General features: G+C 41.4%; 1 protein-coding gene across 2 annotated transcripts in view; it reads left to right on the plus strand.

Annotated features, from left to right (window-relative positions):
* Positions 1-9777, plus strand: part of LOC125739227 (disintegrin and metalloproteinase domain-containing protein 12-like) — a 66088-nt gene extending 56311 nt beyond the window's left edge. The window contains exons 21-23 of one of the 2 annotated variants that reach the window (XM_049009103.1): positions 357-587; positions 4096-4259; positions 5660-9777. In XM_049009103.1, coding sequence (XP_048865060.1) covers positions 357-587; positions 4096-4259; positions 5660-5711 — 447 coding nt within the window. In that variant the 3' untranslated portion in view covers positions 5712-9777. Of the gene's footprint in view, positions 1-356; positions 588-4095; positions 4260-5632 lie in introns of both variants that reach the window. The other variant, XM_049009104.1, reaches the window with a different exon arrangement.
* Positions 9778-15680: the final 5903 nt, after the last annotated feature.

The following is a 15680-nucleotide window of genomic DNA, read 5'->3' on the forward strand; positions in this document are numbered from 1 at the left end:
CTGGATGCTGCGATGGGAAGGTTGTCGGTTCGAATCCCGTTGATTTTACTGTTGGGCCCCTGAGCAAGGCTCTTAAACCCCAGGTCCTCCAGGAACTGTCTGGCCCAGATTTCTCAAAAAAATAAAATAAAATAAAGTATGTCATTTTGGATAGCAGCATCTGCTAAATAAACTAAATGTACCGCTAAGAAAATACTTCTCTGACTTGATTTAGTAAAACACACTAAGCTGTATAAATAAATAACGGGTATATTCTAAAACCATGCGAGTTGTTTTATGTTATGATTTGATATTGGGATGTTATGCGATGCATTTGAGAACAGTGGGAAACTGGGTGATGCTATTCATTCCCACAGCTGGCTCACCTGTGTTCCCAGTCTCAGCTTTCGGGGCAGAACTTGCACACCCCCAGCTTGCGCAGGCTACCCCAGTGCCAGCCAATCCACATCAGCGGCCCCTTGTCCCTGGGCACCGGACGCACGCAGCCCCCCACCCCTCAAAAGACCCCCGCTCGCCATGCTGACCTGCCACAGAGGGGTGCAGCGTTCCACAGCCTCCCACGCCAGCCCCCCTTCAGGGACAACTGGGTAAGTCAGAATGGCAAAAACAAAAACAAACTCCCCCACACTAACACAGCGTGTTTAATCGCAAACAAACGCGGCTGCCTCGCTAAGCTGAATTCCACGGTTTCGTGGGAGATGGTTGAGGCCCGGAGTGTGAAAAACACCCCTCTATGCTATTTTCCTTATGCTCAATATTTATTATTTCACGTCACAAAACAGCAGAGCGTGTTTTGAATGGCATGAGTTTAACTAACGAGAAAAATGCTCAGTGTGGTATTTGTGTTGCCTCACGTGAAACATTTAATCAATACGATCCATTGGCTGGCAACAGGAGGTGAATCTTTTAGCTTATGTGATGCATCCTGAAAAAACGTGGCTTTGGATGAAAGCATCTATAAAAGAGATAAATCTAAACATACAATGTCCTGAAAAGCGTCCTCCTTTGCCATTCCACCAATGGCAGCCAATGCTACCCAAGACCTCTGCTTTGGCGTTGGCTAATGATGCCTGATGATGTGTAAGAATAGAAACAACCGCAAAGACTGCAGTTATCAGAGATCAGATTAACTGAGCTTCAGCGAGGCTTGACCACTGCTGTAGAAATGGAAATTCTGAGCATCTGCTTTTTGTTCCATCCAAACGTTCAGTGATTCTGGCTTAATCAGGTTTGGAAAGAGGGATACCAGCATGGTGAGAAATGTATTGTGTAGGACATGCGGACCTCATGGCCGGGCAGCAGTGCCTCCTGCCAGCGTTTTAGACGCTGGGGTGATGTTGCGGACGCTTGGCCCTTTCGCCATTGCAGCACAAAAATGACGGATTCCACATTTTCAAATTGCATATGTGGGCCAATTTTGACTGAACTGATCTGTGGGCCATTTCTCAGCTACGTTTAACCCTCCACAAAATAAAGTGTCTGTATCGACTGAAGCGTATCTGCTAATTTTATTGGTTGTGCGCATCAGAAGCAGAAATTTCACATCCTGCATTTTGTACTTTCTTGTATATGCAACCTGGCCAACAGGTACAAATCAGGGAGCGAATCTCGCTTGGGTTCTTTCCAGGCTCCCAGCTTACGAAATAAAAAGTCAATGAGGGACAAACTCACGACAATTCAGTCGATCGGCCATCAGTGACGTCTGACCTGGCTGCAAATACGGTGGAAACGAACAATTTGGAAGCGGACTGCTCCACGCTGAAAGGGCCCAGTGAAATTACCGATTAAAGACTGCAGATAAAAGACCATTTCACAGTAAATGCTTGAGGGAATATTCGTGGTTAGAATATGATGATGAGAAAAACTGGAAGACTTGCAAGCTTTGCATAAAAGATCACAAAAGTAACGCTTTGACTAGTAAAGAGTGTAGAAATTGAAAGACAAGCACCTTCATTAGACATGCTGAGTGTAGAGACCGTAACCAGGCTACGGTCACTGAATCCTTGACTGGGTCCTTAGTGCAAGCTGTGGCAATAGTAATGAATTAAAAGAGGCAATAGTTTTACGAGTATGGAAAGCTGTCTTATGGATAGTAGAAGAGGATCTAGCAATAATTAAATTATAAAAAACTTGTCCCCCGCTTGAACTAGTTGAACTGTCCTGGTATCTCTTCTCTGAATGTGGGCGAGACTGTGACCTACTCTTCTGACAAAGTAGCAGAGGAATTCAAAAAGAGTGCAGGTTGCTTGAAAGAAGGTTGACAATAAAGTAACACAGTCTCCAGTTGTCTGTCTATTGTGTGATGAGACTACAGATATATTCATTACCAAGAAACTGATTGTGTGTTTTACGACAGGAGAAGCAGAGGAAAATATTACAATGCAAGACTTAAGGCCTTGCTTCCAGGTCTGTGTAGATGTTGAAGAGTTTAAAGTTCACTCTTTATGTGTGTCCATAATTACAACAACAACAACAATAATAGTATTAAAAATAATCATTATTATTATTATTATAAATTTGACAGTGATACAATAAACTGTCTTTTGACATATGAATGGTAGCAGAGAAACATGGAATGCATGTGATGCCCCCTCAGTCCTGTTCCCCCCCCCCCCCCCCCTTTTCAAAAATGGCCCACATTTTTTAATGTCTAATGGGCCATTTGGTTCCATGTTTTGAAATCCTTGACAGATCACAGAGATTGATTGGACTGGTGCATTTAGGACTAGTGCCGTAACACAAATTTATGAGGCAAAATGTGGCAAAGACTGGAAAACTAGCAAATGCATTGCAGGGTGCAAAACTTCCATCCACATCCCCTCATGCATCGTAGGCTAGCAGGGATCCTGGATTTTATTCCATATGGCACAAGGCAGGAGATACACTTCATGGGATGCTAGTTCATCAAAGGTAGTAAACACTGTGGACAATTTAGAGATACCAGGTCACCTAATCATTTTCTATGGAAAAACAAACAACACAGAGCAAACGAAAGGGAGAACATCCACAGACAGTCTAAGGAGGCGTCGAACCTGCGGCCACAAAGGTGTGAAGGCGCAGTTTTACCCACAGAGCCACCGCACCACAAAACATCTCAGCCTCGTTAGGGCTTTATGAAAAGCTGTTCTACTCTAAATCATTAAAAAACTTTGGGACACGGCAGACATTTTTTGACTAATGGTGCAAGTGTAAGGCACCGAAGATGACATTTGTTAGGTCCCACAAAGAAATATCCTTCTCAGCCTGTTCGCTTTGTGTTGTTTCCTAAACATGAGCATTTGCAGTCTTTAAAGGTACCCAAATTAGCTGCACTGCACCAACTGCTCCAACAGGAATGATTTGGAATCTGCACAGCACAAAGCAGTTAACTCTAGCAGGAGAAACGCAAACATATAATGAAGGTCCACATACCTTTGCTGTGTCCATCTTACATAGGTAATGTTCCGATAATGCACAGTGTAAAGACCTTTGCTCCATCAGGCCAGGAAAAGGATTGTGCACCCATGACAAAATCTTTCCATAGTCAAATAATGAGATCAGCTCACAAGGGAAAGGTTTATTCTGCTCAGGCGATTAAGGCGATTTAAGCTAAATCAGCTGCTCGCAATCACTGGTGGGGTAAATGCTTCGAGACAAGGTTTCTCTCAATGCAGTAGTGCCACTTAAAAATAACGCGTTTCTCAGGGAATGGCAAAAATGCCGGGGCGAAGTCTTAGCATACAGCGAGCCCATTAATAAGGGCAAAAATCCGGGATTGGGACTTTGGATGTTTGGCACTTGACTTGCGTTTGCTGCGACGGAAATATTTCGTTTTCTCATTTTGCAATGCAGAACAGCTGCAGAAGGTAGCAGACATTTGTCATTACATCATACTCCCCAGACAGATCACTGACACATGATATCTCTTCATCACATGCCCAGTGGAAACAACTGCCACGCAGGAGAGGTGGCAAGTCCTGGCTGTAATGAATGAATGAAATGGCATTTTAGTGCCCTCTAGTGGTAACTTTGTCGCAGTACAATTCAAGCAGTGGACAAAGCATGTTTGCGGCAAGTATCAGTGAGCAGAATTCTCCAGTTACCTGTCGTTCTCAGGAAAGTGAGAAACCCAGCCCTCCACAGAAGCCCCTCCCTGCAGACCCCCTAGGGAGGACCCCTCGCCTTGGACGTGGCACTTCAGCCAAATGTGGCCGCGTCCCCTTGCCCGTCCCTGTCCCCAGTGTCCCCAGACCTGTGCCTCCTGTCCCACAGCCTGTCAGGTAAGTGGACACCCTAGAGCAGTGTTTTCCAGTCCGGTCCTTGGGGACACACAGCCAATCCACGTTTTTTGCTCCCTCTGAGCTCCCTGTCAGACACCCTGCATTTCTGCACCAGCTGGGAGGGAGCAAAAACATGGAAACACTGCCCTGTAGTGAAATTACATTTACCGCCACATCTTATTTTCCCCCATATTTACCATATAAATAAACTTCTACTACAGCAAAAACCAGCCTACATCTCTATAACGGCGTAATCAAAGACGACTCATTTCCTGCTAAGACCCCAGCAAAGTGTGTTTAATATTTGCCTGGGGCGGGATGACAACCAGAACCACATGGGACCGGGGCGGGAAAGGCAGTGCAATAAACTGGAGATGGGGCTAACACAAGTGGAGTGGAGGAACAGCCTGAAGAGATTATTCAAAAGATCACAAGGGAAACAGAAGAAGAAAGCAAGACGCATTTTAGGTGGTGGGAGGGGTCAGGCAGGGCGTAGTGTCTCTGGGGCGGCTTCATGGAACGGAAAATAAGGCGAAAGTGAAGAGAATGATTGCAGCTGCCACTGGATTTCACCCCCGCTTCGTTTCGCAGTGTGAGAAAAGCAAAGACCAGCAAAACCCGTGAATCATTTGCACTGTTATGACAGCCTGGATATTTATCTCTTTATATGGTACATCAAGTAATAAAACGAAGAGGACGCTGGCTGATTGCGAGGGACGAATCACACAACAGTTCGAAAAAATTACTGTTTATCAAAGAAATTAATATTAACGTCACATTCACCCTGCTTTAACCAGAGAACAATAAAACTGAAAAACTAAAAAGACCTGAATACGCTAACACAACAGATTCGGATCTTAAGCTGCCCAAAAGCTATATTGCTACACCAGACACACACTGGCAATTAGTCTAATCTAGGCCAACTGGATTTCATTGTATCAGCTGTGCTTTTGCAGTTGCCTCCTGCCAGTAAATCTGACATTACAATGGGGACAATAGCTGCTAATAGACTTACTTTAGTGAGTGTAAATACTGTTGTTTGATCATGTTTGTTAATAAAACAGGATGTATCACATTTAACCTTCAGGGGGTGTGCTGTGTAGATGTATTTTTCATGTAAATATTCCCTCACTAATGTAAAGTGTCTGCAATCCGTGAACGAGAATTTCAATAGCTATTTCTTAGTGTTTCAGATTGATTTCATTACATGCTGTGGCAATAATTTCATTTCATTATATTAAAAAGTTTTTCCTTGTTCCAAAAAGGTGGCCCTGTGCAAAACAATATATTTAAAAAATGATTTAGTGATATGTAATGTGTGAATATTTTTGTGGGAATTTGTAGTGAAGCACAAGTCTAGATTCAACCTGTAGGACTTTTGTATTATCCTCTGTTTCTAGGCCTGCGCCCAAACAAATTCCCAAGCCTCACATCACCGCAGACAGGAAGTAGAGGAGCAAAGCGCAGGATGCCAGTCTAAAGATGAAGACCCTCATTTGCACTATGGAACCCTTTGCACCCCCAGACTTGGGCATCTCTTGTGTTTAGAAGATAAGGACTGAGCGTACACCTTGGTGCTCTGCCTCAGAAAGGTGCTGTGAGTCCTTGCTCAGGTGCTTGTAAATTATTTATATGCTGTATTTATTAGTGATGGCCAAATGAAACTTCCTGAACCATTTGTTGTATTTTCTGACCCCACTAGATGGCGCTCTCTGTTCAAAAATTCAGGCAAAAGCGTGCCTCCAAAGTAAACCAAGAGCACCATCTAGTGGAGTCAAAAAATACAGCACATGGTTCATGCTTCATTCGGCCACCACTAGTATTTATTACCATATGGTGCACTGTGGTAGACACTTTGAACAATAGCATTTAAGGGTTTGTTTTTTTTTGCTTTTGGTTTTTGGTTTGGTTTGTGATTTTATTTCATAATTTTATTTTTCTGCAAGAGAAAACCAGGAGACTTTTCTTCTGCACCGTAATGACAACATTCCACTTTTCTTGAATTCCGGAGTGGTTTTGAAGGCAGAGAAAAAAATGTGTATTTTCTAACCTGTGAAGTGTTGAAGATTTAAAAGGATTTATGTGTATGGATGTCATGTGGAAACTGGAATGTAAGCACATAAAAGGTGTATAAAAGTTATGGAAGTATATTGAATTTAATTCACAGCACTGACATGAACTCATTTTAGATTTTTTTTCTCCGTCTGCATTTCCTCGGATTGTATGAGCCAAGAGAATTCTTCTTCAGTCACTTTCTGGTCCATAATGTAAACATTGTACTTTTGCCTTCTCGAGCATGTGAGGTTCTCTTCAATTTACGCAGAATAAACAAAGGACACAAAAATATGAGGGTTGGGATGTACCCAACTGTAATCCGACAGTTTCCTAGAAAACAACAGAGCACTTAAAAAGTTTACATCAGACTTAAAACAATAAATTTTCGGTCTGTGTACCTCCTAACCCAATTTATTGTAAACCCAGCGCTGATCAATATCCATGTGCGAGGTGGGAGGTAAAAGGAATATTTACACAGTGGAGTTCACACTGCCACCTGGTGTTCACAGGGTACAGGAAGGAGGCAGCACAGGAGAGCTGAGTCAGCTTATTCAAATACATTTCACATCTCAGGCAACATGGATTTAATCTTTAAGTTTATTGCGGAGGAACTATTATGACGGTTGAAATCCGTGTATAACAAGTTTTACCCACCGAATGTCAAAAAAATTGTCAAACAGGCAAGAAAAACCGGGCAAACAAAATTCCAGCCTCTAAACAAGAGCACAGGGAGTTAGTTCATTGAGCATCCAGCTACTCAGGAAGTATCACATGAACATATGATTATTTTTAGTGACTGAATATCCATTTACCATCATATAGCAGGAACATTATACCGCAGACTCTCAGTCCAGCCAAAGATATGAAGATCACCAAGGCCAGAGGGCCATACGCAGACCTTGAACTGAAGAATACACTCAAAGTGGTTATGTGCTACAGATGAGAATTATGAGACGCATCTTAATTCATTCTAATTTGTCTTATGGTATAATTCATTTACATAATGCAAAAATGTCTGTTGGGACGGTCACCCCATAAAGGAAAATACAAATGAGCAAATGAAATAATCAAACACACAGTGATAACATTATATAGAATATATAAGGCTTACATAAGAGTCTGATCATATGTGATTTGCTTTAAGAACTATAATCCCAGGTCCTTGAACATAACTGGATCGGTCTGAGTTGGGGACCTAATAATCCCTGCTTGGCAACGTTTGCCTCCAGACTCCAGCCCCCTCCCCCACCAACCCAAATAAGCGCTAGAAGGAGAAACAGTGACACTAACAAGGTAATGCACCTTAGGCATGCATAGGCACAGGGGGTGTTCCCCCAAATATTCAACTTGGCTTCCTTCACCCCCCACCCCAGTAAACAGGCTTTTTTTATTTAAATTATTGTGTCCCCCGCCCAGTCTCAAACTCTCTCCTATGTTACTGCACCAGCAAATACTACGGGGAAAAAAACAGGAGCTGCAAAGGTGACTTTTTTGCACATTAAAAAAAAATCTGTAACACTTTACAGACTTTATCCTTTTAACAAATGCCATTAGCATCTTTTAAACTTGCGTTGTACTGTTATGTTCCCTGTTTTACATCGTGTTGAGTTCAGGCTCTGTTTGTTTTGGGATTAAAGGCTAAGATAAATAACTGTGAAAATGTATTTGCACATTCTGCTAGCCTGAAACCTAGAAACTGCACGGAGGCTTTAAGTCATTTTCAGGCTGTATTTAATACTGATACCCTGGCACTTGTAGTGAAGAATTTTACACAGCAGGCAGTTGCCCTTTTATACAGGGACAGGTTATCTCAGTGAAGCAATTTGGACTTGATGCAGTACAATTCTCCATACTTTATAATAAATGAGCAGTACATTTCACCAGCTATCAAGTACATCCATCCATCCATCCATTTTCCAAACTGCCTATCAAGTACACATTTAGTAAAATGTATCATTAAAAAAGTTCTTACTGTATATGTTGCTTCATGGTGCTTCAAAATCCTACTGGATTATATACAGAATCATATTTATTTTTACTCATTTGCAGCCGTCTGAACTTGAAACAACCTGTGCTGTGTTTAATCATGCCTTTTGAAACGTGATTTTTTTTTTTTTTTTATGATTGTCATCGTGCACAAAGTTGTGTTGTGCAGTGTGCAGGTTTCACGGACTTTTCTCAGGCTTCCTGGTTCAGCGTTTAGCTGGATGTGGTCACAGCTGTGTTGTTGCATTTTTCAATAGCCTCAGAGAGGGATCAGTTTGCTAGAATCAGCGCTGGACAAATTTTCCAGTTCCGTACTTCAGCAGAAATCATGATTTTGTGTAATTACATTATACATTGCAAAATCAGATATTATGCATTGCATTTTTCTTTGTCGGACACAATATATGAATTATTTTTAACTACAGGAAACAGTTTTAAAATAATAAACAGATCATTTCTCCCCCCCAAAAAACGATTATGATGTAGGGCAGGGGCCACCAACCTTTTTGAAACTGAGAGCTACTTCACGGGTACTGAGCCATACGAAGGGCTACCAGTTTGAAATACCCTCCTAAACTTATCTAAACTTCATGTATAATAAACGTGTTTTAAATGCTTTTACATATATTGTCAATTTCAAATCTATATAAATGCAAATGTGATTAAAGAATAGCAACAGGATAAGATTAAATTTTAGATGCTGCTCACTGGTGAATTGTGCTGTTTTAGAACAGGTCCGCGGGCGACTCCTGTGGTCTTTGGGTGCATCCTGGTGCCCGTGGTGACCCCCGTGGAGACCCCTGATGTAGACTATAACTGTCCTGGTTTATACACAAACAAAAGCAGAAAAAAATATTGCTGCTCTTTTAAATTGAACACCATCATTTTCTGTTATGAGAAAGATTTTAAGAATGCTTATATTGTTCGTATTTTTCTACCGCCAAAACAGCGTAGTCTGTTCCAAAAGCGTTCAAAGTACAGCACTTGGTGAATGACGCTCGTGGAAAAAAAGCCCTGTCCATACAGTTTGTGCACTTACACTGCCCTCTAGTGGCAACAGACGCCTATTCCGCTGATTTCCTTTTGCGGAGGGTCATTTTTTTTCTGTATTAGAGAAGTAATGGTTATCGCTGCATTTATTATGCTGTGTGTTGCTTTTCTTTATGTCGTTTCTTTCATTTAATCAAGTCGAATCGGGTTTTCTTTACTTACGTCTGTTTACTAAAAAAAAAGTCAAGAATGTACTTTCATGTACATAATCTATCCCTTTTCTGTGTTTATATTGCTAAATATCCTCATGTAAAATTGTACCTGGTGAATGTATAACTATTTGTTCAGTAAACATTCAACAAAACCTAAAGTCAAATATGTGGCGAAACATGTATTTTAAGTGCATTATATATACAGCAGTTACAGATCGCTTATCGCCCAACAAACAAAGAAATGCGTAAAACAAAATAAAGTTGTTTTAAAAGCTGCAGTTTGTCCGCTTTATATCTATCGAATTGCTTCTGCAGTGGCTACCTGAACTAACAACACTTTAAGATCAGTGGTCTTTCGCTGCATGGCTTGTCTGATCATATCACTGCATGCAATTTTCGTAACAATATCATGCGTGACTTAAGGGAGAGGGTGATATTGGCCAAAGACAAAGCGATGTCATTTCAACAGAGCAGAAGGTGGGTTTCTGTTATTACTGTCTGCATTGTACTTATTATACATGTGCTATCGTTTAAAACACGAGGTTTGCTCATATTACGCTACTGTTGTATTACACCTGATTATGAGATCCGGCATCAGACGCAACCTGTAACTGTCTACCTGACGAAGGATGTGAATTTGCATATAGAAGGATAAGCAAATAAATCAGATTAAGTGATAAATCTCTGAAGTCCGCTTCATCTAGCCACTTGTGAATTGATTGTGCATTTGTTTTGAATATGCATTTAAAGCACTGATATTATAGTTGCATTCTGTAATTGCGTTGTAATTAACGGGAGTATGGAAATTGTAACCTAATTGCAGATATGGCGACGACCTTTTCATTAGATGAATGCACATCAGAAGAAGAATATAGCTGCTACTTAGATGAAAGGACAGAAGACTTCCAGAAGAAGTATTATGAACTCCTCATAGTTTCCGGTGCTGTGTGCATTGACATAAAACATAAAATCATAACTTTTAGCTATACGGACCTATGTGTTTGTTTCACACAACATGCATGTTCAGCAGTTTTCCAACATGCTTGTATCAGACTTGGGTTAACGGTGAGCATTTCGAAGACTTGCCAAACAGGCAGGGAGGGACATAACATTCACCTTTAAAAACGGTGGGACAATCGATTGCTTGTAAAAGCGCAAATACATGCTTATTTTATGTGCATTTGCGCTGATATGAAAACAAAAGATTTTAATCTTTATATGCTAGCCAGGGACGGATTATGGGTTGTGTGGGCCCCTGGGCAAAATGTTGCGAGGGCCCCCCCCCCACCACCACCACCACCACCACCACAATTCAAGGGCCCTTGGCCGCCAAACGCCCTCCCTATAGGGTCAGGGGCCCTTGTAGGCAGAGGATCAAAGAATGTAGGCCCTCTAAAATAGACAAATGAAAATACATTGTTGATAAGCGTTGCAAATTGTTTTGGGCTAGGGGCCCCACGGGCCCCCTGCACCCCAAGGGCCCCAGGGCAGCGGCCCCGCTGGCCCAGTCCGTAATCCGTCCCTGATGCTAGCTACTTCATTTGTGGTATACAGGATAAAATGCAAGGTATCTTCTTGTCATAGCAGCGCAAATGTAAGTATTTACATTTGTAAGTAAATGTAAAATAAGTACGAATTTGCGCATTTACAAACAATCGATGAATAATTTCTTGTTCTGTATCTGAGCATAACAGCTGTAGACAACACCGTAGCCAAGAAGTCAACATTGGGAGGGACATTGGGAGGGAAGGCCGTAATTTACTATATATATATATATGACTGGGACATTGTGAGCACATCTGAATATTGTGGGATGGAGGGCACGTGTACCCCCTATTATATATTATAATTACGGCCCTACTCGGAGTTTTATCATAACATAGGCCTATCGAATTCTGCTGGTTTTCCTTCAACTGTTTGGGATGTAAATATCCCAAAAGAGTGCTATTCCAACCGCTTATCATAAAGAGCAATAATGTAAAAACTGGCATTGGCAGTTGTCAAGACAACTCCTGCCTCTCAGAGAATTAAACCATCTTTTTTGTATTAAGATTATGCACATAGACATTTAGCGATGGCGATGCCTTACAGATTCCGCAGTGGTGCTCGGAGTTCTGCCTCTCAGCTCGCTACCGGCACGGTATGGTGGTGTGTAACCAGTACCACCGTCAGCTGGCTGCGGACCTAGCCCTCCGCGTGACCGACCAGATGGATGAACATCGGCCATTAGGTTGGCTACAGCGCCCCCCATCGGACAGCTGCTGTACTGCAGACAGCGTTCTGAGGCCAGTAGCCTGGATTACACCACCAGGGTCAGAAATACACACTTAATTAAAAGGCCACACTCCGGGTGTAACTTATTTTGCTGCAATTACCTTCTCATGGGGAAAATATTAATTATAAAAGGGGCTTTTTTGTCTGTGAATAACCTTGCTGCTGTTTAACAGGCTAGCTAAGCAGTCCTCAAAATAAGTAGAATCTATTTGAGAAAATATTGCCTTCCTTCTTAAAGTGACATTGAGAAAGTCTGACCAAAAAGAATAATGTTGTTTTTAGTCCTTAATACATCCAGCTTGCCTTTCTGTCATAGGTGCTGCACGCATGATGTGCTGATGGGGGAGATGACCACAGAGCCGCTGTTGGAGCACTACGGGGTCATCGTCATCAACCAGGTTCACGAGCGCGCTGTGTGTACGGACGTGGGGGGGGGGCATTGCTGTGTTTCTGACATCCACACCGGTAAGTTCATGTCCACTGAAAAGTTTTGCTCCCTGTGTGTTCGCATTAGGATGCGATAATCAGAAGGTTGCTGGTTCAAATTCCAAAGTGATATTGATTTCCCTGTTGGCCTGTTGAGCAAGGCCCCTAACATCCCAGTTGTTCCAGGGGCGCTCTCATAAATGTATGTCACTTTGGGCAAAAGCGTCTGCTATATAAAAATAAGCAAATAAGAGTATAAATGAGCAAAGTAGAGTATAAATAAGCAAATGAGTATAAATAAGCAGAGTATAAATAAGCAGAGTATAAATAAGCAGAGTATAAATAAGCAAATAAGAGTATAAATAAGCAGAGTATAAATAAGCAAAGTAGAGTATTCTAAAACAGCGCTTTTGCATCAATGTTTCCCAATTCTATTACTATCGATTTTTACAATCCACTGACTGTATAATTTAATCTAAGTCAAGTGAATGTTTCTTTATTGTCATCTTAAGGTATGTGATGCATAGGTCATACACTTCGATATTGGATATATTGATCTTGTTACACATCATGCAAAATAGAAAATCATAAATATGAGACATATAAACAAGAGAATATGACATGGACATAAGACAAAATCATTTTTTAAACACTTCATTGAAAGATTGTGCAAATGGGCACAGAATTGCATGAACAGGAATGTGCTGTAAATAAATAAACAATAATAAACAGATTCTAGTTTTTATTTTATAAGTTCTATGCAGAATGTGAGGAAGTTAGACCTATTAGTACAGTGTAGTATCATGTCACATCTTAAAAACGTTATGAATTCTTTAAGTGCTGTAAATTGCACACACTATATAATTATATGGTGGGTAATTTTAGTAGAGGACTAAAATGTGCATTAAAGATAATGGAGACGTGGAAGTGGAATAGAGGACACATTACCACCTGTTGTTTTTTTGTGCCATCCCAAGGTGTGTGTCTTAGGTTTCTTTGCCAAGAGACCGCCTGGCCAAGCATGTGTTTGGGTAGCCTGGTGCCCGTGACTGTATGTCCTGAGCAGGCCTGGGATTGGCCCGTCCATCTGGACGAGCAGATCAAGAACAGGAGAGTCTTCCTCACCACAAGTCGGGCTGAGGACATGTTTTGGGCAGTTGACACCATAAAGTTTTATGCAGTAGGGTTTCTAAACTTGTTTATTTAAAATTCAATCATGTATCAAAATTATGGTGTTATAGGTCTTACCTGATAATTCATCACACATCACCGTTATTAAGAGGTCAGTCATATATATTTCATTTCAGGTCAAAACACAAGAGGAATGTCTCTAATTTGTATGAATAAGCTTTTGTTTCTAAGTCATATAATTTGATAGGAGGTAGTTTATACTACTGACTGTGTACGACAGAATTTGCCGTCAGGTACATAACTCCGAGGTCAAGACAAGCTCGGTTGTGAAGAAACCAATCAGCGGAAGTGAAACAGAGCTGTGTGAGCAACTTGCGTGTTCAATGGGTAAGAGGAATCTACGCTGGCCCTAACAAGACATCAGCCTTGTTGAGTTTTCAGTGGGTATGAATTAGGCTTCAAAGAATCCATTTGAATTAAAAAAAAAAATATGAGTTAGCAATGAAAATTAAGTATGTATTTCAGACCGAGATGGTTAAGTATGACATCATTTTCTGTAATTACGAATATTAATGGTGCACGCTGCAGCTAATTTTGCCTCTGTTCCTAGCAAAGTAAACACTAATTAAAGGCCACTTCAGACACTGCTACAGGTTATCTTGGTCATAATAGTAGAAATAACTCTAATTAGTGGAATATGAGTCGGAAGTTTTCCTTCTCCCAGGGAAATGCTCTCGTCGCTCCCCTGCAGAAGCTCGGCTGCTTAGTGAGGCTTCCCTGCCCGTCTTGGAGAGCAAACTCACGTCCACTGTACCTTTCCTGAAGAGAATGGAGCATTTGGCCTTGGGCACAATGATCTCATAAACAGACCTGGTGAGCTGCAGTTCTGCCCACTCACTGCATGGCCTTATTGTTAGTGTTGTTGTTGCTGCTGAACACACAGTTGTATAAAGTATTTTACAAATTATACATTAGTACCAGATGGATATTTTTGCTGTTTAATGCTTCGCTTGCTGCCATCAAACTTTATCAGGTACTCAAGACATGTAGCAACAGCATTTTGTTTAAAAGGGGTAATATATTCCAAAAATATTTAAAGCTTATATAGCAGTAACCAGTGGTGTCCCTGACTGATATTAAAGATCACAATCGTGGCTGATCCAGGCATTTTTTTATCGATCGGTATCAGCTACCCAAATTCAAGGTTCCATCACATGTTACAAACGATCAAGATCAAGATGTAGGGCTGCGTGGAAACTCTTTAAATTAGAAACTCAAAGCAAGCCAGCAGCTATATGCAATGTTTTGGTCGCCATCTTTTAGAGTGGGAGCAGAACCAGATCATTGCTTAGTACAACGATTCCAATAGGTAATCGCTGAAACATCATAAGGAAGAATACTGTGATATCACGAGTCCATGTATTATTTAAATATCCATAAACATAAAAAATATTTATTAAAATATTGGATCGGGACTTGGAATAGGCAGATATAAATATCGAATGGATCGGTTCAGGGTACCAAGAGAGGGGATCAGGACATCCTAGCAATAACACATTTGTGACATTTCAAAGTCTTTGATAAGGTCCTGTGAATTAAGCAGGACAGATCTTGAGTCTGTCGCCCCGCTAGTCGACAGCAGGTGTAATTTGGCCAGCATGTGATGTACAGATGGGCTCATCACAAGCTGCTAAGACTTTATCTGAGCTGCGAGTTGGAATGCGTCAGCGAGGTGGCGACCATTGCAGCCATGCTGGCAGGTGAGGAGCATTTGCAGCAGACAAAATCCTATTGATGTGGAGCTTAAGAACTGAGTAGCAAAATTTTCAATATAAAAAATGCGGCGGACATTGCGCGGTTTGTCTAGATGCTAAGTTGAATTGCCTAAGGAAGACGAACATAATTCTTTCACCTAACAGTGTCACAGAGCATCAGCGCGGTAAACTGCACCATTTTTACATGGTTAGTCAGCTGCCACAAAGATCCCAAATCTGGCCACATGTGTCTGACTGCCCTGTCATCCTTGGCATTAATTTCAGCACTTGGCTGCTTCTTTGAGCCCCCGACTGAGTCTTACAAAGGGGTCAGCGCTCACTTCCTGCATGCAGGGGGGAGCCACTTTACCCTGAGTAACGTCTACAATCCAGCAGCAGTCCTGCGAGTGTGTGCCATGAACAGAGTATATATGCATACAGGGCTGGAAATTTAAGTAGCAAACTGAGTAATTTAGACAAAGGGCAGGTTAAAACAAAGAAACAGCAGCCTGCTGACTAGTAAATAAAATACATTTAAAAATAGAAACATTTAAATAGAAAATTCTTAAGATCCACCTTCGAATGTATAGTAG

The sequence above is a fragment of the Brienomyrus brachyistius genome, chromosome 3 (genome assembly GCF_023856365.1).
Source record: "Brienomyrus brachyistius isolate T26 chromosome 3, BBRACH_0.4, whole genome shotgun sequence".
In the NCBI taxonomy this organism is placed as follows: Eukaryota; Metazoa; Chordata; class Actinopteri; order Osteoglossiformes; family Mormyridae; genus Brienomyrus; species Brienomyrus brachyistius.